At 44.8% G+C, this 21,682-nt stretch overlaps 1 protein-coding gene across 1 annotated transcript; it reads left to right on the top strand.

Moving 5' to 3' along the window:
• The first annotated feature begins 8,070 nt into the window (after positions 1 to 8,070).
• Crhbp (corticotropin releasing hormone binding protein) lies at positions 8,071 to 20,378 on the top strand. The gene is made up of 7 exons (NM_139183.2): positions 8,071 to 8,269; positions 8,607 to 8,700; positions 8,980 to 9,137; positions 10,545 to 10,755; positions 12,604 to 12,752; positions 16,200 to 16,317; positions 19,672 to 20,378. Exons 1-7 carry the CDS (start codon positions 8,189 to 8,191, stop codon positions 19,827 to 19,829), a joined length of 969 nt encoding a protein of 322 aa, NP_631922.1. The 5' UTR covers positions 8,071 to 8,188; the 3' UTR covers positions 19,830 to 20,378.
• The last annotated feature ends 1,304 nt before the right edge of the window (positions 20,379 to 21,682 follow it).

Here is a 21,682-nt window from a genome sequence, read left to right as displayed (position 1 = left end):
AGGGTCCGTATATAAGAGAAAACATGAAACATTTGTCTTTACAGGTCCCCTACAGTACAGGCTATAGGACCAATAATTGACAAATGGGGCCCCACCAAACTAAAAAGCTTCTGTATAGCAGAACAGACAAACCCCACCCAACTCATTTCAGCTTCCACTCTGGTTTCTTTAGCTTTTCCTGATGCTCTTTTTTCTGTTCCAGGGTCCCATCTAGGGTCTGCTTTTATGCTTGTGTCTTCTTAGGCTGCTTCTGGATGTGACAGCTTCTCAGATTCTTTGTGAGGTCGGCAGTTTTGAGGAGCCCTGCTTAGGTATAGTTCAGAATGCCTTGTTGGGCTCTATTGGACCCCATCTCATGCTTTAATCATGATTAGACTGAGTTATGAGGCTTTGGAAGAGGACGATTTCAGAGGTAAAACGTGCCTTTTTTGTCATGTTATATCAAGGGTTATATCTCAGTGCGATTTCTGATTACTGATACTAACTGCGATCCAGGTGAGACAGTGGTTTGTTTTGGGGGGGGGGGGTTCTTACTGTTAATGTTACCCTTAGCTAACCCTTTCTGCACTTTTGAGAAGGAAATCACTAATTTAATACCCATAATTGAAGAATACCAACACGAATGCTTTTGGGATTATTGCATGTGAGAGACTTGGGATTATTCTGTGTCTTGTCTCTCCACTTAAAATTTATTCAACCATTCATCAACACTAGTAAGCCATGTGGAAGTTTATTCTACACACCAGGTTAAAGTCTAACATTACCTTATTTTGTTGTTCAAATTGGTCCAGTTTTAGACATTTTAGAGCCTTTCCATTGGATCTCGGTGTTTACTTTTTAACTGTAAAGTTCGCTAACATTCTAGTCTGTTTTGAAACCATGAGATACAAAAAGACCTACCTACCTATCTGTCTGTCTGTCTGTCTACAATATATACTATATGTAGTATCTGTAGATATACTGTATCTCTTTACATATACATATTAATATGTATACATATCTGTCTGTATATATGTGAATGAATATATCAGTATAGCCATTCTATTGTCTAAATTCTGATTCCACAACATGAGATAGCCTTTCTTCCCCAGGTGTCCTAGAGGAAATGGGCACAGCAGTGACAACCGGAAGCAAAAGTATCAGTGTAGAAAAGGGCAAAGGGCTTTGTGATGCCTTGGGGGTTCTAGCATCAGCTGCTAAGGGCCTGCTGGCCACAGTGCTGAGGTCTAGAGGCTACTGGCATCTATCCTTTAGCCACATTCTCTTTCCCCACAAGTCCAGCTAGGCACAGGGCATATTGTTTTTACAGATGTTGACTCAGCCTGGAAGTAGATGTCTTGGAAGAAGGCCATGCATGGATACAGGTGGTGGCTGAGTCAAGGGCTTTACAGACAAAAGCTGTCATATAGCTGGCAAACTTAGAGATTCCTCAAGGGAAAGCCAGGGAATGTGGATTAGAAGTGGAAGGGCCTGGATTAGCTCCTCTTTGAGTGACAGGTCTCTTCAAGCCTTAGTGACTCAAAAGGACAATAGTTGTTGTTTCTCTGGCTCCCAAGGTTGAGTGCAGGAAACATTCAGTATGGAGGTTCTGGTGTAGGGCTTTCTTGATGTCTGGAACTAGGGTCACCTCAGCCTAAAATTCTTGATGACACAGCATTGCGTTGAGCCACTCTGGACGCTGAGGCAATCGATATTGATGATGGTGTCTTATTTGTCTCTCTCTCTCTCTCTCTCTCTCTCTCTCTCTCTCTCTCTCTCTTTCTCACACACACACACATACACACACACACACACACACACACACACACACACACACACACACACACAATCCATTGGCGGAACAAGGAGATTCCACAGATAGTTAAGTGTTGCCTAGGGTGCGTCTTTTTCTGTTCTTGTCCTTTTCAAAAGCTCCCGTAAACCTCTGTCCTTTAGATCTATTCTAAGTTGTGCAGAAGAAGCACAAGTCTTTGAATATTATTTCTCTTCTGTCAGGGAAGAGGCAGATTCTGCAGGTGATGTCAAATCCCAGTGCGTGTCATCACTCAGTGACACACGCTGCTGCGTCTGAAGCTCCCTGTACCTCTCCCTGTGATGCAGGGAGCGAGGCGTATGAGATGGCATTTCATTGTAATCTCTGGACTGGGTGTTAGTCATGGAATATTTTAGAGGGAGCCTGAAGTGAGCTGAGACAATAATGTCACTCCAAAGTCAAGGGGACCTGCGCAAACATGAGCAATGTGCAGCCTCCTTGACAGCGACTAATCTGCCGCTTCTGGCACGAGGCTGTGCCATCTCACTTTTTTGTCGCTTGTCTAGTTATTTTTAAAGTCCCAAATTATTATTGATCTGACTCATTTCCCCCATGTCTTTGGAGAAGAATTCATCATCTCGCTGGATGCAGAGGCTTCTTTGGTGTGGGCTTGGCTTTCTGCTCACGGTGAGAATCCGTTTCCGGTCTTACCCTCTTTCCTTTCTTCCTCCCATCAGTGCCCATTCTTGCTAACCACACTCCCTTGGTCCTGACCATCTCTGTTTTGACACATGATCTCCCTCAGTGATGCTCGACCTGGGTCAAACGGCTTCCTCCTCAGCAGCTCCTGATTCGTTCCTCTTTCTGCTTTATAACATTCCTCCCATCCCTCCATCTTCTCGATTCTATTCCACTCTGAATCTCATCGTTCCTGTGAGGAGATCGGCTCCTCTCTGCTATGCACATCATCTTTAAGGGGGATGCATTCCTGGCTCATCTTATAAAAACGCAGTTCTGCAATTACACTCTAATCTAGACCTCTAATTTTCTAGCCGTGGCTTTTAAAGTCAGTTAATGTTTTAATATGAAGTCTTTCATTCTAATTCAATGATGATATGAAGCCATGTCCCATGTGTGCCTCTTACAAAACTATTATCATTAGTTCTGGTGATGAAGACATGGAATAGAACTGGTAATTTAACCTCAACCATTATTTACATCTATTCTGTCTGCATTACTTACACTATTTGGTACCAACAGTAATTTTTAGCATATACTCTACCATTTATAGATGGGGGAGTTTATGATCAAAGATCTCTTTGAACCCATGCGGGTTTTGTCTTGTTTTGCTTTTGTGTGGTTACTGAAATGTTATCACACAGCCCATTATCTAGAGATAGCAAAATACCCTAGAATATAAGACAAACACATGGTTCTTATGGCTCAACTCCTGCTGTAACTCCTGCAAGTTACCTATGGCTTTCATGGAAACTGCCTTCCCCGCTCTTCTCAAGGGAATGTTGTTATACCAGTATTTGGCCCTGTCCTTTGACCTCCACCTGCAGGTTTGTGGGTGAAGATTTTAAGAATGTAAGTTTGAGGTTGTTTTCAACTGTCTGATAGTGACGTGGAGATGTTGTTGACCTACGTGAAACCCCAGGATCTGCAGATCAGGAATGGCAACCCACAAACAGAGAGACCAGGAAGTGGCCATCCCGTACCTGCTTTCATTTTTCCTTTTCTTTCCCATGAATCCTGAAGACATCTTCTGTTGCAGGATCTGACCACATTGTGAGCCACGAGATTGTGTGAACTGGGGTTTTGTTTTGGTGTGGCTTAGCCCTGTCACACACCTTTAACCCAAAGAGCTTTCTGTAAACAGAAGCTAAATATAGTCAATGACATGTCAAGACGTGGAGCAAGCTACCATTTAACAGGGAGGGAACATGAGGAAGAAAGGAGGGTCTTTGAGTTGAAGGCTATTTAAGACAGTGTGGAGAAGGATGTTCCCTCTGGGACATCGGTGGAAGAGGAAGGTTATACTTATGTACTGGTTATACATCAGCCTGTTGTCATTTGTACTCCCTACCCCCCAAAGTTGTAGCTTCTCTTGACTGGAGATCTCCATGTGGGTTAAAAGTAGGGGACACGTGAGGGTGTCATCCAAAGTCTGATTCGCACCAGTTGCCCAAATCAGATTCACTTAGCTCCCTCTGATTTCGAATACCCCTGAAAAATAATCTTAATGATTGTAAATAGATATAAATAAAATGGTAAAATCTATTTTTGACAAAAATACAAAACAATTCTAAAATTAATATGGAACCTCAAACAAAACAAAACAAAACAAAAAAGACCCTGAGGGGGGAAACAAAAGCCAAAACAGGAGGCATGAGACTGCATTGAGTTCAAAATTCAGACCTGGAGGTGTCAACTGGAGTCCTGGCGTAAGGAGAGATACAGCTCCGTTAAGAAGAAACAGCAAGTCCAGAAATACATCCATGTGTTCAGGCAAACTGGACTTGAACAAGGACGCCAAGAATATACAACAAGGAAAGGACACATACGTTGAAGCTTGCTCCCTAGCATAGCTGTGGCCATTTTGTTCCCTGCCTGCCATCTATTTCACAATGTTGCAATATGCCTGTCAGTCATTGACAGAAAAATGACTTTACTCAGGGCAGGCCACGCTGATCACATGTCCTGCTATGTTCTGCATGTTATGAGGTTTCTTCATCTTAAGAAATTCCACAACTGCAAGCTTCCTGTAGACCCCATCAGATTAGAGGTCAGTATGAACTGTTATGTCTGAAATGGCTTGAGTCGGGGCTGACCATCAGGTAGTACTTCTGGTATCTGCGTATGAGCTCATTGTAATTTTTGCAGTTTTAGCCTTTATAAGCTGTCCCTGAGAGATGTCCAGTGAACAGCTTTGAGCCGTTGCCCTGGTTGATCAGTCTCTTGGTGTGTGTTCAGTACCATCCCTATTTAATTGAGATTCGTGCTTGTGTGGTTTGTGGTTGACTCTATGGCTCCCACACGAGGTATTCGTGATCCATGATACCAGGAAGACTAGATGTCCACATGCACAAGAATGAACATGAGGTCTTACGTTAGTTACGTCATTCACAAACGTAAACTCAAAAATGGATTAATGGCTTAAACAGAAGATGTTATAACTGTAAAACTACCAGAAAATGGGGAAAGACTTACGATATCGATCTTTACAATGATTTTATTGCCATGACAACAAAACCACAGGCAACCAAAGCAAAAATAAGCCATGGGTGCCCAATGCAAGTTAAAAGTTTCTGCACAGCAAGGGACTCAGTTAATGCTGGGAAATGGTAAACCATTGGATGCTACAAAATGCACAACTGTTCTTCTGGTAATGCATTAGTTATCACAATATATGAGGAATTCTACAAGGCAGAACAACCCAAAACCCTAGTAACTTTACTTAGGCTTGGGATTTTGTTGTGGTTATTTTTTGGGACAGGGTTTCCCTGTATGTTCCTTGCTGTCCTGAAACTTACCCCATGGATTAGGCTGGCCTTGAACCCAGAGATCGACTGCTTCATGCCTCCTGAGTTGTGGGATTAGAGGTATGCACATCCAGCTCAGATTTGGGATTTGAAGAGACATTTTCCCAAAGATTGGTATATCAATGACCGATAATTATAGGAAGAGATGATTGATTGATTATCACTGGAAGAGTAAGGAAAAGCAAATAAAAGACCCAGTGAGCCTTGACTTCACACCTGTTGAGTGCCAAGATGGCTGTTCTGAGAGAGAGGGAAGGAAATCCCTTCACGTTCTAAATCTAGATATACCTCAATTGAAAGAAGTCGGTCATAGATGACACACACTGCAGGATTTCTGGTGGGTTCTTTGTTAATTTTGCTTTTGAGACAGGATCTCTCTACATAACTCTTGCTGTCCTGAAACTCACTCACTATGTAGACCAGGCTGGCCTCAGATTCACAGAGATCCCGTGTCTTCCTCTCAAGTGCTGGGATTAAAGGTACGTGCCACCACTGTCTGACTCCGTTCTTGCTGTGTATCCAAAACTGGTTGGAAACCCTTACGATCCCAACCTTCTTGAGGACTGAGGATTCTACTTATCTGAAGTATCTAAAATAGCCACCTTTTAGCAGCAGAAGGTAGAGGAATGGTTGCCAGAGGTTGAGTGGTGGGTGGAATTGTTCATCTACACCGGTATGTCAGGCCCATAAGCTCTAGAAACCATCTGGACAGCATCATCTCTACGATCTATATAGAGTCCTGTGCTGAAATGCCTGACAAGAGGTAGAACTCATGTCATTTTCTCACCACAAGAAATTAACTGCCAACTCAGGCAACAAGACTCAAAAAGCAAGTGGCAACAGTTTTATTGATTTTGACTAACTATGGTAAGTTTTATTCCATGGTCTTTCTCTTTCTCTTCTTCCTTCCTTCCCTCTTTCCTTCCTTCCTTTTCCCTTCCTTCCAACTTCCTTCCTTCCTTCCTTCCTTCCTTCCTTTTCCCTTCCTTCCAACTACCTTCCCATTTTTTGAGATAAGGTCTTGCTATGCAACCAGACTGGCCTAGAACTCACAATCCTCTCTCTCCCTCCTCAGTGCTGGGATCACAGTTGCCTGTCTCTATGGTTAACTTCATCTTTGTTCCTTTAAAAACTCTTTAAGATACCTATTTGTTTGTTTGCATGCAGAGAACACTGTCCGCTTGATGGGGGCGTGGCGGGGGCAGGGTGGGTAGGTATGTATATGAAGGGGTGGGTCAGAGGACAAGAATGTCTTGATAATGTTAATGAGTAGCTTGGAGCTGAGATGACACAGGTGCCAAACCCTCAAAGTGGGAAAGACAGTGTTGGGCTGGATGTAAGTGTTGGGGTGAGCCCTAGGTTGGCCAAAGCCTAGTCTGTGCTGGTGAGGGAGGAGGGTAGGTCATGGTATGCTGGGTGATTGTGCCTGAGGATCTCCCTAGTTGCAGATGGGATGGGAGAGGGCCCTAAAGAGGGCTGGGTGCCTTTATGACAGGCAGGCAATATTAAGTTATCAGGTTTTCTTTTCTTTCATTCCCCTCAGTATTCTGAATCTCTCTGAAATTTGGATACCCACTGTGGAGGATGCAGAGAAGGACATGGTGACAGTGCTTATAAACATCATGTGTTCTTTCTGCTCTGGGGTCCGGTCTAAGGGCTGTTTGCAGCATTAGACCGGGATAGGAAGACCTCCTGACACCAACCCTAAGACAACCTCTGCAGGGCTGTCTCAGATATGAAAAACTGCAAATTCTGATGTCCTGAGGAGATCCCAGTCACTCTAAAGTGCTTTAATCACAAATGTAATGATTTTCTTTCATTAAAACCTTACATCGTGGTCTTGAGTTCGATTTCTCTAGTAGTATTTACTGCCTATTTTAAAGGGGTAGGGAAAACTAGAGAGGACTGCCTCTACCACTGTCCCCAGCTCTGGACAGAAAGCAGAAGCCATGGTTCTGCCAATCTGCAAAATTAAACTCGCACACAAATCCTGTCTGGATCCCCCCCCACCCCATTCCACTGGACCTGTATATCAGTTACAGAAGCTCAGCGCGTCCCCCCCCCCCCCCGGGAATCAAAGCAACCCGGGTGTTTGGAGGCACAGAGCAGGGTGACTTTCTCTCAGGGGTTCAGTGAGGCTGGAGTCCTGGCTACAGAGCACTGTCCAGGATCCAGTGCACGGGGAAACATGCAGATCAGGAACAACACTGCTAACATCCAGGAGTCCGTGGACACTTGCCCTTTATTAAGGGAATGCCCAGAAGAATCAGGATCAGAATAAGCAAGGGACAGGAAGCCTGGATTTCATTTCTGCAATATTCTATAAAATCAGGCTCTGTCAAAGTTGTGAAACTGAATCCACCTCGTATTTCTTATGGAGGAGCATGATAGCTACTCTCTGGCCATTCCCAGCAGGGTCCCATCCACAGTTATTTGACTAGGCCCCATGATGATGTCATATGTGTCTGACATTTGCTTTTACAAAACCAAAAATTTCCCCTGATATGCATACTAAATGTAATGTAATGTTTTACAGGCCAAACAGAATGCTTTCCCTGCTCTGCCTCATCCTTTCTCCTATAAGTTCAGGTCACTAGGTTCTATGACTGAAGCCACCCTTGATGAATAATGCGGGGCCAAGCTGAAATATTTGTGGCTGAGAGCTGGACCCTCGTCATCGCCACGCATTTTGTCACCGAGGCAGGGTAACCCATGGTAACTAAGCTCGGATCAGTTAAGGGGCAGACAGCCTCCCCTCTCCACTGCTCTATAAAAGAGACCCAGGAAAGGGACCCTAGCAGCTTCGAGTTCTCAGTGTGGGCGAAGGCGAGGGAAGAAACGCCTAAGATCTCCGCAGCCGAGCTCACCAGCTGCAGACACAAGGCCAGCCATGTCACCGAACTTCAAACTCCAATGCCACTTCACTCTGATCCTCCTGACAGCTCTAAGGGGAGAGAGCCGCTACCTAGAGGTGAGCCATCCTTTCTCGATTCTTTAACACCTTTTCCTTGAGTGTACAGCCAGGAACCGCAGACCAACTTTTGATCCTTTCTCTGCTGCATCCGTTCTCCCTGGTTCACCTAGACGTGCTTTCTCCTTGCCCGTGAGCGTCCAAACTGCCTGCCTTTCTCGGCCCTGGGTACCCTAACCTGATGGAAATAGTCTAAGACTCATGCATAGACCCTGGACTCAGAAGACCCTCCCCGCCCCCATTTACTTCTCTGAGCTGCAAGGAGGGTGCCCTGCTCCTGCTTCACTTTCTTTCCCTCCCCCTGAACTTTTGCGGACCGATCCACTTTCCTTGCTAGGTGCAAGAAGCCGCAGTCTACGACCCTTTCCTGCTTTTCAGCGCCAATTTGAAGCGGAACCTGGCAGAGGAGCAGCCCTACCGACGGGCTCTGCGTGAGTTGGGGCTGTCCTGCTCCAGTGTGTGGGTGCCCGGGAGGCGGGAGGCTAAGGCACTGCACCTAGGACACAGGCTTGCAGGATATCTGGCCGGGGACTGGCTGGGACCTCTCCGTTGCAGCATCAACGAGGCTCCTTCTTAGCCAGAGCGAGGAAACCAGTGCAACCTAAGCTGGGAGCGCCAGGTTGGGGCGCGCTGTGGAGCTGGGGAATGGGGCGTGCTGGGAGCAATCTCCCGAGGCAGCTGGGGACCCCGGGTTCCATGCTCTCTCCCAGGCTGCCTGGACATGCTGAGCCTCCCTGGCCAGTTCACCTTCACCGCTGACCAGCCGCAGCTGCACTGCGCCGCCTTCTTCATCGGCGAGCCGGAGGAGTTCATCACCATCCACTTTGACCTGGTCTCCATCGACTGCCAGGGTGGGGATTTCCTGAAGGTGAGGGGGTACCACTACTCGCGGCCCCAGTCCACATGCCCCTAAGCACGGCCATGTGGGGGACAACTGAACCTATGTGTGCTCGAGTCGCAGAAGCTCCCTAGGAGAGCCCAGGAGGCTGGATTCCCTAGAAGGGTCTATCGCCAAACGCGGCAGGTCTAGCGCCCCCGGACGCTGGTGGTTTAATTTCCCTTCTGTGCTCTCCCCAACTCCTGGGAACTCCTAGCACTTGAACTTGCAGTGTAAGACGCTATGATGCAATCAAGGGCACACAAAACGGCAAAAATAACTAGCGAGAGCTCTCGAGGAGGGTTCTCTTGCGATCTGAGATCTGAACCCATCTCGCCCTTCCAGAAGCCCGGGCTGTGATGGGAGTTTTGGAGTAGTGGGGCACTGACTGGGAGAGGGATGCTGAGAGGAGGTAGAGCTTGGGAGAAGCAAGAGGGGAAGGAGAATTCACCCTCCTCCACAGCACCCCACTTCAGTCCCCAGATTCACACAGGTCAGCAGCCGAGGGAGGGTGGATAGAGTTCTACTGCCCCAAGAAAACAATCACACTTTAGGCTTCCAAAACCATTTGGGAACCTGTCGAGCTTGCTAGAAATAATTTGCAATCGGGCTGTTGGTAATTGTGCTATGATGGACTCATTAAAATGGAGACCCGCGGTGATTTTTGAGAACAGGGTCAACTGACCTTAACCCTTTGTCCCAGGAAGCACAGAAACAGTCTTACATGGCTTACAAGCCAGCACTGCCTGACCGCAGCATTTAAAAATATTTTAAAAGCTAACTTGAGGTGATGATTCACACACACACACACACACACACACACACACACACACACACACTGCCCCTCACCCCATCACTTGGACACAATCACACTTTGTATCCCAAATTGGCTGCAAACTCACGATCACCCCCTCCCCCGCCCCCCAGCTTGGCTGTTGTTTCTTATTCTTTGAGATCTGTTGCTGTTGCCCACTTTTAACTGATTGGAGAAACGCAATAACCCAAGTGAAGTGGAATCTAGGCATCGCTCCTGTGGAGTTGACCTGAATGTGCAAAAGACAGAATAAAAACCAATGCTGTCTATAAGGAATTTCCTTTTACCAGACTAGTTGGTAAGGTCTAAAAGGGTGTGCTAACTTAGCAGCTTGAAGGCTTAAGCAGAAAAGTTGGTGCTTGCCACCGAACCACACAGTCTAAATAAGTAAGAATGAAAAGCAAGCCGGCTGTGAGTAGTGGCTGTGGGTTCCTCACTTACAATGGAAGGACTCATTGCTTGGTAACTTTCCCTCTTTACAACAGATTCTGATTTTAGAAGCTGGTAAAAGTGAAAATGTATATCTGTACTATTGTTGTTGTTGTTGTTGTTGTTATTATTATTATTATTATTATCATTCGAAGGTATTTGATGGTTGGATCCTTAAGGGGGAGAAGTTCCCAAGTTCTCAGGATCACCCTCTGCCCACCAGGGAGAGGTACACAGATTTCTGTGAGAGCGGTCTCACCAGAAGGAGTGTTACATCTTCCCAGAATGTGGCCATGGTCTTCTTCCGGGTCCATGAACCAGGAAATGGATTCACGATAACCATAAAGACAGACCCCAACCTCTTCCGTAAGTAAGCACATGAGCAGGCAGGACTCAGGTGGGGAGGTGGTCACTGCTGCTTTGTAAAGACTGCATTACCGCACAGGCTTAAACCAAGGAATGGTATGGGCTCTTTGTTCCTTGCTATGAAAACTAAGCCGCAGATTTGTTGTTTCCCAGGCTAGGTAGTGTCTAACACATGGTGCATCCTCCTCTATCTTTCCTGCAAAGCCCTGCCCTCCCAAGGCATTACAATGGGTTCAGCGACCAACTTTAATCTCCCAGGCCATCCTGCAGATGCGGGATAAGCTTGAAGGATCATTTGATGCCAGAGCTTTGTAAACAAAGCCTGAAAGGCTGTGCTTCTGAGACTGGTGGGCAGATGTCGACCCCTAAGGAGGGGAGTGAACCATGTCTCTGTGTCACCTCCTCCCATGCTATCTTCGACTACACAGCGACCATCCTCCCTCCGTTCATTTCTGTTAGAGACATACACAGATTAGGCTGTCCAACTGTACAGCCAACCGGAAAGACTGTGGTGTTGAGCAAAATGAGTTCATACATTGGCTTATTTCCTCATTAAGGGGAAAAAAAACCGCTGATACCTAGGGATATAGTTAAGTAATAAACTGTTTGTTTAAGGACCCTTGAAGTAAAACTTGGGTTCAAATTCTAACACTAGGAAGGGAAGAAGGGACGGAGAAGAGAGAGAGACAGGAAGGAGAGGGAGGAGGGAGGAAGAAAGGGAAGGGGAAAGGGGAGGGGGAGGGGAGGGGGAGGGGAGGGGGAGGGGAGGGGGAGGGGAACGAAGAGGTAGAGAAATACTGCCCTGAAAAGCTGAGGCTATCTGAGAAGCAGAATGTTGAGGGTTTGTTTCTCCTGGTGCTTTCTTGGTTAAAAAAAAAAAAAAATCAGAAGATGTCTTTTAAAATTGTCAGGGAACTTCACTTATTTCTGAAATTAAGAGTGATTAAAAATATAAAGATAGGTCAGCAGAAAGATAAATCCCATGCCTCTGTTTCATCAACAGAGGAAGAACTCAGTTGTAAGTTTAGACTTGAAATAAAAGGAAACAATTTCAGAAAATCTTAAGACTATCACGATTTAAAAATTAAAGCTGGGCATGGTGGACCACACGTCTAATCCTAGCACTTGTGGGCAAAGGCAGGCAGATCTCTGAGTTTGAGGCCAACCTGGTCTATAGAGCACGTTTCAGGACAGCCAAGGCTACAGAGAAATCCTGTCTCAAAGCAACAGCAACGACAATAAATATAAAATATAAAAACAGACCACTTAGTCAACTTTACATTATTTACCCAGTAAATATGTATTAGGTATAAAACTGTTGTCTGTTTTGTTCTTGCCTTCTTCTGTCAGAATCATGAAATCTTTAGAATAAAATTAGACATGGTTTTATTGTTTAACCATGGCTCCAGATTCTATGGGCGAGGTTCTGACTTCACGGTTGAGCCTTGCTCTCCCAGCTCAGCTCTAGAATCACTCAACAGAGGTGCTGCTGGTAACCCCAGACTAAGGTGAGAAGCCCCCTGTGGCTGGTGCTTCCCAACCGACAATAGTCACATGTCATTGAGCTCTATTCTCCTGCTCCTTCCTCTCCCCAGATTGTCTGGGTGATATATGTCCTCTTCTTGGGCACAACACCTAGCTAGAGAGGCCCGGCCCTTGGATGTTGGTAATCTACAAATATATTTAGCACCATTCAAAGCTATCCTGGGGCACGTGTGACCAGGGAGCCCTAGATTGGACATGCTTACTAGACCATGAACTGAAATCTAGAACAAAAATGTAATGAATTTGTATGAAACCGGGCACTCTAAATAATGTATTTGTATCTGTTTTTCCCCCCTCCTAAAGCTTGCAATATCATCTCTCAGACTCCGAGTGGAAGATTTACTTTGGTGGTTCCATACCAGCACCAAAACTGCAGCTTTTCCATCATTTATCCGGTGACCATCAAAATCTCTGACCTCGCCCTGGGACACCTGCATGGCCTTCAGTTGAAGGTCAGTGGCTTGCCTTCTCCTTGGCCATTCGGGAAGGCCGCTGGTTTGTTGTTGTTTGCTTTTTGGTCTTTTCGGTTTTGGTTTGTCTGTTAGTTGGTTGGTTAGTTTTCATCAGCAACAAAGCACTCCTCCTGTCAGGAAGTTGGCTTCCTGTGGCCCCTGGCTTTTAAGTCGTCTGCTGTGCTACCTTGGCTTCCTCAGCGTCTATTTCAGTCACACCGCAGGCAAACACTCAGGTGCCTTTTGACTACTCCAGGATTTTTCCTGTGACATAGGAAATGTTTCAGTTGGCGAAGCTGCAGCGTGTAATTACAATCGAACACTCTTGTGCTTTCCTCTTTTGCAAAAATCCTCTCCGAGCCGAGGCTCCTCTGAGTCATCGACGCAGCTGCTTTCCTGATTATTGGAATTTTCTTTTGATACGGAGGAAGTCACTCTCATTGACAGCGCTCGGCTGTGAGAGACTGCTGACGGTGGCGTAAAATACGAAATTGGATTTTTATAGTGCAAAAAGGAGTAAAGTTTTGAACAGCATGTTATATGACATCTTGCCTAATATATATGTACATACATATATGTACAGACATATATTTATATATGTGTGTATATATGTATATTAGCATATATATGTATATTAGCACACATATATAAATATGTATATAAGCACACATATATAAATATGTATATATATATATATTAGCTGTGAAATTCCTACCAACTTGCGTTCATATCTGCTTCTGTGTGTGCCTTACAATGAATGCTGGCTTCACTGCATCCCTTTGCAAAGACAGTGGCTGCTCCGTGAGACCCTCATTTCCTTTTCCTCGTTCACAGGCCTAAGCTAAGATAACACATGCATTTGGTGGTGTCAGAGGCAGCCGGTGTTCCCAAACATACAGACCTTTGTCAAAACTAATTAAGGGACAGGACTGAGGAAAAGAATGGATACCTAACTTCCTCCCGCCCCGACACCTACCTCTTCCTTGTTGTTCTTGGACTTTGAGGAGTGATCCTTTGATAAGAATGTTTGAATACTTTGGATCCAACCTGGTAGTGTTTGTAAGTCATGCCATTCTTGACGAATGATCTAGAATCTAGTGGGAGATGTGGTAACACATTAGGAGATCTGCGTTCTCTGTATTGAAGCTTTAAGAATAACTTTAGTATTCTTCTTAACATTTTTGTGCCTACTGTGTTCTAGGCATCTATTCCTTTAAAAACCTCCTTTTTGAGGCCTGGGGTATTGAAAGCTGGGTATGGTGGTTTATACTTGAAATCCCAGCACTGAGAGACTGAGATAGGAGAACTTCTGTGACAGGCAAGCAGTATGATCTTTTCTTTACTAGTAAATAATAATAATAATAATAATAATAATAATAATAATAATAATAATAATTTCCTTTGTGCAGGGACTATTCTACAGTTTATAAATAGTAATGAACAAGGCAGATCCTGCTCACAGGGGTCTATTTTGTAGTGGAATGACACAGGCAAAATTGTTACAGATTTCAAATCATGATAAGTCTATACAGAAAACGCAGCAGAGTGGTTTGATAGACAGGAGTTGGAAAGTGGGTAGACTCAACTGTCTGAGACAATGTGGTCAGGAAAGGGAACTAAATCAGCAGGAGCGGCAGCCATAGGAGGCAGGAGGAACAGATGGAATAGTGCTACCCAGGCAGAAATAGGCTTACTGGATCCTCGACACAGAAAGAAGCAAGCTCAAGAGGGAGATGGGCGGAACCACGTGTGCTGTCTGCCTGGAGAAAGTTGTGTGCAGCAGGAGTAATGGGAAGGCTGTTGGGGTCAGGTGGGAAAGGACCTGATGGGCGCTGCCCTGAAGGTCACTTTGGCTTCCACTGATGAAATGGGGTGGGGGACGTAATAGGACTTGGCTTCCAGTTCAACAAGCCTTTGGCACAGGGTTGTGATCTAGCCAGAGAGGGCAGGCACTTAAGGCTTCAACAAAGACATGTGGGAACGACTGCTGAGGCCCCGAACCCCAGATGGGTCCCTGTGCAGCTCACTTTCTGCCACTGTTTATAAGAACACCTGAGGGGATTCCAAAGAGGAGAGAGCTGTCATCACTCACCAAGTGGAAACTTCCGTCTATCTACTCATGGGAAAGGCAATTACGTTCTTTCGTTCCTAAATAGCTTGTTTGAATGTCTATTCACAAACTTGTGCACAGTGGGCCTAATTAAATCTTTATTTCATCATGTAATGAAATTATGTTTGACGTGCCTAAGCATATAGCCATGCTCATAGTAGGTTCTTTAGACACAAGCAGCCCCTGCTGTCTCCATTCCTTAGCCATATGGTTTCCGTTATACAATGCCTCCATTTTAGTTCCCATCACATTCGCGTGTTCTTCTCAATGTCTGACAGGTGTACACTTGCTGGGATGGGTATTTAAAGTCCTCAGTTTCCAATTTTGACTCCCTATGTGTCAGGGTTTGCTTGGTTAATGTCAGGCGACTGACCACATACCACTAGATCTCTTAAATGAGTACACATCAGTGAATAAGAGGGTTCCAGGCAAGTCTAGCTCCTGGGATGACAGGAGACCAGAGAGAATGAAAGTGTGGAAAATGCTTAAGAACTTCAACAAGGATTTAACACACATGTGCAGTTCATTCCTATAACCCTAGCCCTTGGGGGAACTGACATGAAATCACGGCTAACCTGGGCATGTGAAGCAAGAGTCGTGTACGACACTTGAGACTGCAGATGTATACTTTCTCTGTGTTGAGTAAGACACAGAGATCACTGTGGCTGAGAACTGTGGGAGGATGCAGGGAAGCAGGAAATGATGATTTCAGAGGCTCAGAACCAATTCTTTGGAGTGCCATGAAAAGAATTTGTTTTCGTTGAAAGGAAAGAGTAAATGGTAAGTTTGGCTAACTTGAGCCTCAAATTATAGCTCTATTCTTTTATTACTGTACCCATGAGTAATCTAAATCCTTATTTGTGGAATACATGTTCCAAGAACAGAAATATCCCTTTTATTGTCAAGAGGAAAAGATCTAAGCTGAGGGAGAACACAGAACTTTAATAAACAAATTATAATGTAATTATAAAATGCAGGTGCCTGGGTTTTCTTTCCTCTGACTGCATGCATTAAGAGATCCAGTCACTTAGCATGTGTCCAAGGTCTCTCAGGTTCTATGTCTATACATCTTACAGAGCTTACAAATTCCTGTTTCATTTTTCCATTCATTGGATTACATTTTGCACGTATACACACATTAAACAATGACATATCATCTGACATAGAAAGCTGATTCTTGAGAAGGCTGACAGAGTATGTTCTCCCCACCTTTAGCAATTTCTGGAGTCTCTGATGTTCGAGTCAAGGCATAGTTACAGGCTGAAGGCTGACAGAGTGTGTTCATTGATAGATCCTGCCTGGCTCAGATAAACATCTTGTTCTTTTTGCTGCTGTAGAAACCTGCGGCTGGCTGTGGTGGAACTGGAGACTTTGTGGAGCTGCTGGGAGGAACTGGACTGGACACCTCCAAGATGATGCTCTTAGTGGACCTGTGTTACCCCTTTCATGGCCCTGGTGAGACAGGTCTTCAGTTGTTAATTATGTGACTGTCAGGGTCCTTTCCCTAAACATAACACATTAACTTCTCATAGGCGAGAAGATACCTTCTACCAAAACATTTGTTTTATATGTTGAGCCCATGTGAGTGTTTTACTTTAGAACCTATGTGTACTATCAGAGCCTGTTACCTAAGGGTCAGGCATCAAGAGAGAAACCCATGGGTCAGCTAGAGTGAGTAATTAAGTGTAACTGTGAAAAAGACAATGTTTCGGGGTTGGGGATTTGGCTCAGTGGTAGAGCGCTTGCCTAGCAAGCGCAAGGCCCTGGGTTCGATCCTCAGCTCCGGAAAAAAAAAAAAGAATAGAAAAAGACAATGTTTCTCCACTGTTTCTCCACTGTCTGCTTTTTATACTCTGGAAACTTACTTGTTTGTTGACTGACAGTTCAAATGGTAAAAGTATCAGTGATTGGTAACAGTACAATAATGAAACAATGATTAACTAACTTTACTATCTGTATATGATACATACATAATGTATACAGGATGCAGATGCCAAGTGGACCTAGCTCTGCGTTGCCAGGGACCAGAGAGGGTGCTCATGTGCTCAAGCTAAGGTGTATGAGGGCGGCGTCCAGACTGCTGACCTCATGACCGAACTAATAATTGCTATGTGTGGTGGGGGAAGTTTACATAGAACACCTCCTTGCTGGAAAGAGGCAAATTCAAAGCAAAGATCAAGAACACCAATGCTAAACTGCACAGACCATTCCCCCCCAGAGCCTTCCTCTCTCTCCCCGAGTAGCTAACGAAGACATTTTGATCAGTTGTATCCTGATGTTAAAATAAGCTCACCTCACCAGTGTTCCCTCCCTGTCTGAACTACTGCTGAGCCCTCAGTAAACGAAACGGCTCTGAAGGAGAATCCATACACACAGGTAGGAGGGGAAGACCCGCTGTGACCTGCCCTCTGCTCAGAAATGTCTCCATGAGACTGGACTATTCCACTGAGCTATCTCACTGAGGCAAAGATTGCTTTCTACAGATGTCTAAACACTGATGAAGCTGAGGAGTTTGTTTGTTTGCTTGCTTGCTTGTTTGTTTGTGTTGAGACAGGGTCTAACCACACAGCCCAGGCTGGCCTTGAATTCTTTATCTTCCTGCCTCAGTCCCTGGGGTGCTGGGATCACAGGTGCTGGGACATGCCCAGAAGGGGCTGCCGTGCTCAGTGGTCTTTGCTCTTGACATAGGCAGTCACTGCATGCGGCCATACTGGTTTTCTGCAGTCACTGTGTGAGGTGCTGGGTGGTTCCAGTGCTGTCGAGGGAAACAGCCTTTAGGGAACACATTTGAGTGCAGTAAAGGAAATGATTGAATAATGCTTGTGACTTCAAATTAGGTTGTCGAGGATGTCTTATTTCTGCTTGAATTGTAGGACTTAGGTCAGATGAAACGATGCTGGGAACCCAGGCCAAAAGAACCCTGCTCCCCCCAAAAAATACCCCAAAACCAAACCAAAACCAAAACTAAAACAAAACAAAACAAACCCTGCTTCGACTAAATTACCAGCATAATTGAAACCAATGTTGAGCGGTTTAAAGCTTGGGTTATATAACTTTTGGATTGTTTCAGTTTCTTTCTTGCTTTAATTTTTTTTTCTTAATGATTAATTTGTGTGGTGCTAGCCCCCATACCCAGGGCCTTACACATATGCTAAGTGTTTATGCTGGGTTACATAGCTGACATACGTAGATTTTCTCCTTTTTCTTCCTCCCTGAGTTCATGTACTTTAAGTTCAGTCCAAAACCATAGGCCTTTTAGAGACCCTGCCCTTTAAGTTGTGTTTTGTTAGAAATGATGTCAAAACATGATGTGCACATTCACTAAAGGAAATAGGATATATTATGTAAAGTTCAGAGTAAAACAACCTTCCAAATTATCCAAAGAGAGATAAACTTGGCTCTCCAGGCAGAAATTAATCTAGGTTCTCTCATGTTTGTATTTAAAAAAAAATATCAAGGAAGAAATGTTATCATTCTTTCAAATAGACTTTCACCTTAATGACATTACTGTGCTGCTGTGCTTCGTGTGCACCCAGGGACATGTCTGCAGGACACCTGTGACACAGGGACAGTGGTGGCCTGTCTCAGAGAAATACCCTGTTGATATAAAATGCAAGGCAGGAGACTGAGAAAATTAAAATAGCAGAGAGAATATTGTAGGAGAGATAAAACGCATGTCAGGAATCAACTGTAGCTAGAGAAATACGTGGGAAGTAATTTTTAATAAAAACCATGTGGCTTTCAATGTCAGCTCCGGCACACCTGCCAGGAGAAGCGAGAAACAAGAGTAAGACACCAGACGACAATGTAACAAGAGTAAGATTCCAGACGACAATGTAACAAGTGTAAGATCCCCTGTACAGATGACAGTATCGGATGTCAGCCAAGTGACAATGTTCCAAACTATCCCATACCAGGACAATTTTGAAAGGGTTGGTACGTAATAGAACAGTGGTTCTCAGTCTGTGGGTTGAAATGGTTAAAGGGTTGAATGACCCTTTCACAAGGGTTGTATCTATCAGATATTTACGTTACAACTTACACCATTAGCAAAATTACAGTTATGAAGTAGCAACAAAGTAATTTTATGGGTGGGGCCAGCAGAGCATTTGAAGCTGTATTAAAGGGCTGCAGCATGAGGAAGGCTGAGAACCCCTGCTCTAAAAAAAAAAAAAAAAAGTGTGTACTCCATGTGTACCTGCTCTGTCCAAATGCTTTCAGTTATATAAAATGTAGTCATTATCTAGACTAAGGATATAGTGAATGGGATGATCTGGTCCACACAAACACCCAACAGTATATACCCTCCTCTCAGAACTAACCGCACCTTCTTCTGTCCCCACCCCAAACTGTCCCTCCAACTCTAACCTCTCTTGTACAAGTCAGTGTTATGTCCTAGAAGGGCCAGCATGGAGCAGAGTTCACTGGTCACCACCGTTGTCTCTTTGGCTACCTGAGCACAGCAGGCAGGAGAACAGGACAAATGCCAAAGAGACATTGTTCCTCTTTCTAACCGTCTTTCTTTATCATGGTGTCCTGTATGTGCAGAGAAAGGCTGGGTCCAGTTCATGATTCTACAACTAATTATATAGTTTAAAAAATGTTGTTTTTACTGAAAGGATTTGACTATGGCAAGATCACACACACACACACACACACACACACACACACACACACACACACACACACTCACTCACACCCCGTCTCCCACTTTCTGTGTTTTAACTTAGGTAGTGAGAGCACTGGTTTGACTGATCGTTCTCTAACCTGCTGGAAAATGTTTATTTCCCTCCCCCACCCCAATTACAGCCCAGATGAAAATTAGCTGCGACAATGCTGTGGTGAGGATGGTCTCCAGTGGAAAACACATGAACCGTGTGACTTTTGAGTATCGTCAGCTGGAACCACTCGAGCTGGAAACCTCGACCAGAAACAGCATCCCGGAGTACTGCTTGTCTAGTCTTTGAATGACCAGCTTCAGTGACTGGCATGCCGTTAGCCCAGTGAGTTCTCCACAGTTATTTTGGACGGAGTGAAAAGCCTTCCAGTCAGTATTCCAGGCTTTGAAAACCTGCACACATGACTTCCAATTTCGCTTCCTTTTGTTATAATGTATCAACGAGCAGAAGGCAGATAACAGGTGCCTGTTGGAAATGCTTGGCCATTTTGGTGTGCTGCAGACAAGAACTGGTGAAACAAGGGTCCAGCAAGTGAGGAAGAGAGCTGTGTGGCAAGGGCAGGTGCTCCAAAGAGAAAGAAATGGCAGCACTCACCGTTTCATGGCATAATAATAATAATAATAATAATAATAATAATAATAATAATAAAAGTCTTGAGTATACCAAAGGAATTGTATCTGTTATTTTTACTTCATACTTCTGTTTACAAATTGTAGCTATCCGTTATTAATTGGTAGTACTTGTTTTTTAAACAACACTTTGTAGCATGGGAACAAAACCTCCTTTCTATTCATAAATCCAAATGCAAATAAATGTATGCAGAATGTTGGCATCTTGACTGTCTGATGTATTGGCTTTCCTGAGTGGTCCCTGCCTTCATTACCTCCCCCAAAACAGTGCTCCCATGTGGGACAGACCAAAGCTATGGACTAAACTGTTTTGGATTTCTTGGATTCCTTTGCTAGAACTCTGGAGCGTCTGCAGTAGTTGACTGGTTTATGCAGAGCAGAGAGGGACTTCAGGGTGAATACTGACTGTCCCTGGCCAGGAAATGGGGAGCAGACATGTGTTTCCACAAGCCTCCGAGGAAACTCAGAGTACATGTCTTCACCACAGAGGGCCTTTCCAGCAGCTGTCATAGACACACTTTGCAGAAGTCAGAGGCTTTAGAGCCTACCATGTAGAGGGGTGGGAGTGGGGGCTGGTGAGATGGCTCAGATTCACAAAGTAATTTACCACCAAGTCTGACGCATGAGTTTGATCCCTCACATTGTGGAACCAACTCCCTGAGGTTGCCCTCTGACCTACACACACACACACACAGAGAGAGAGAGAGAGAGAGAGAGAGAGAGAGAGAGAGAGAGAGAGACAGAGAGAGACAGAGAGAGACAGAGAGAGAGAGGGAGGGAGAGAGGGAGAGGGAGAGGGAGAAGGGAGAGGGAGAGGGAAGGAGAGGAGGAGGAAGAGATGGGGGCTACCATACTTGACCACGTTTCTACTTCTTATAAGCCTGCCTCTCCTGTATGTCATCTGAGGACTACTTTGTCCATGAAAATGATTTGGGTTTTCTCTGTTTCTAAAGCAGCTTGTTTTCTGCAACCCCAGACACTCTGATGTTGTGGCTTCGTGGAAGCAGGTAGGGTAAGAGTAATGTGCTCTTCTACCTCCTGAGTATAAAGACTACGTTTCCCAACCTCTCTTCCTAGAGCATTGGTCGTCTGACTGAATCCTGACGAAAGGAATGTAGTGACATCTATTCTTACACGATCCTCTATCTATTGTTTAAATGTGGGAATTCTGATGGAGGACACTCCGAGGTCACCGGAAGGCAGAGCCATAGGATGCAAGGTGTGATGTGTACCTCACAGAGGGATGCTCACTGACTAGGAGTGCCCACACTGGACTTTATGTCACCTGCTTTTGTTTTAGCCACTGAGTCACTGCCTTCTCTGTATCGGGGAATTGTCTAAACCCAGGGCTCAGCCATCCTTCAATTTTCCTCTCCAATTCGGCTGTTAACTATCCGGATAGGCCTGCCTTGACTCTTTCAAAGAAAAATACTTCAAATGTGCATCTTTGATCTCATGAACAAAGTTTCAGACTGTTATAGTCCTATCCAACTTGTCTATTTCCCTGAGAGG

The sequence above is a fragment of the Rattus norvegicus genome, chromosome 2, assembly GCF_036323735.1.
Source record: "Rattus norvegicus strain BN/NHsdMcwi chromosome 2, GRCr8, whole genome shotgun sequence".
NCBI classification, from domain to species: domain Eukaryota; kingdom Metazoa; phylum Chordata; class Mammalia; order Rodentia; family Muridae; genus Rattus; species Rattus norvegicus.
Note: the sequence above shows the minus strand (reverse complement) of the source record. Positions and strands in the feature narration are given on the sequence as shown.

Bases quoted from the DNA above. Each gene is read 5' to 3' on its own strand.
- Crhbp (NM_139183.2), top strand. From the start codon at position 8,189: ATGTCACCGAACTTCAAACTCCAATGCCACTTCACTCTGATCCTCCTG. The intron at 8,270-8,606 runs GTGAGCCATCCT...TTTCCTTGCTAG, and splicing joins GAGAGAGCCGCTACCTAGAG to GTGCAAGAAGCCGCAGTCTA. The intron at 9,138-10,544 runs GTGAGGGGGTAC...TATCATTCGAAG, and splicing joins AGGGTGGGGATTTCCTGAAG to GTATTTGATGGTTGGATCCT.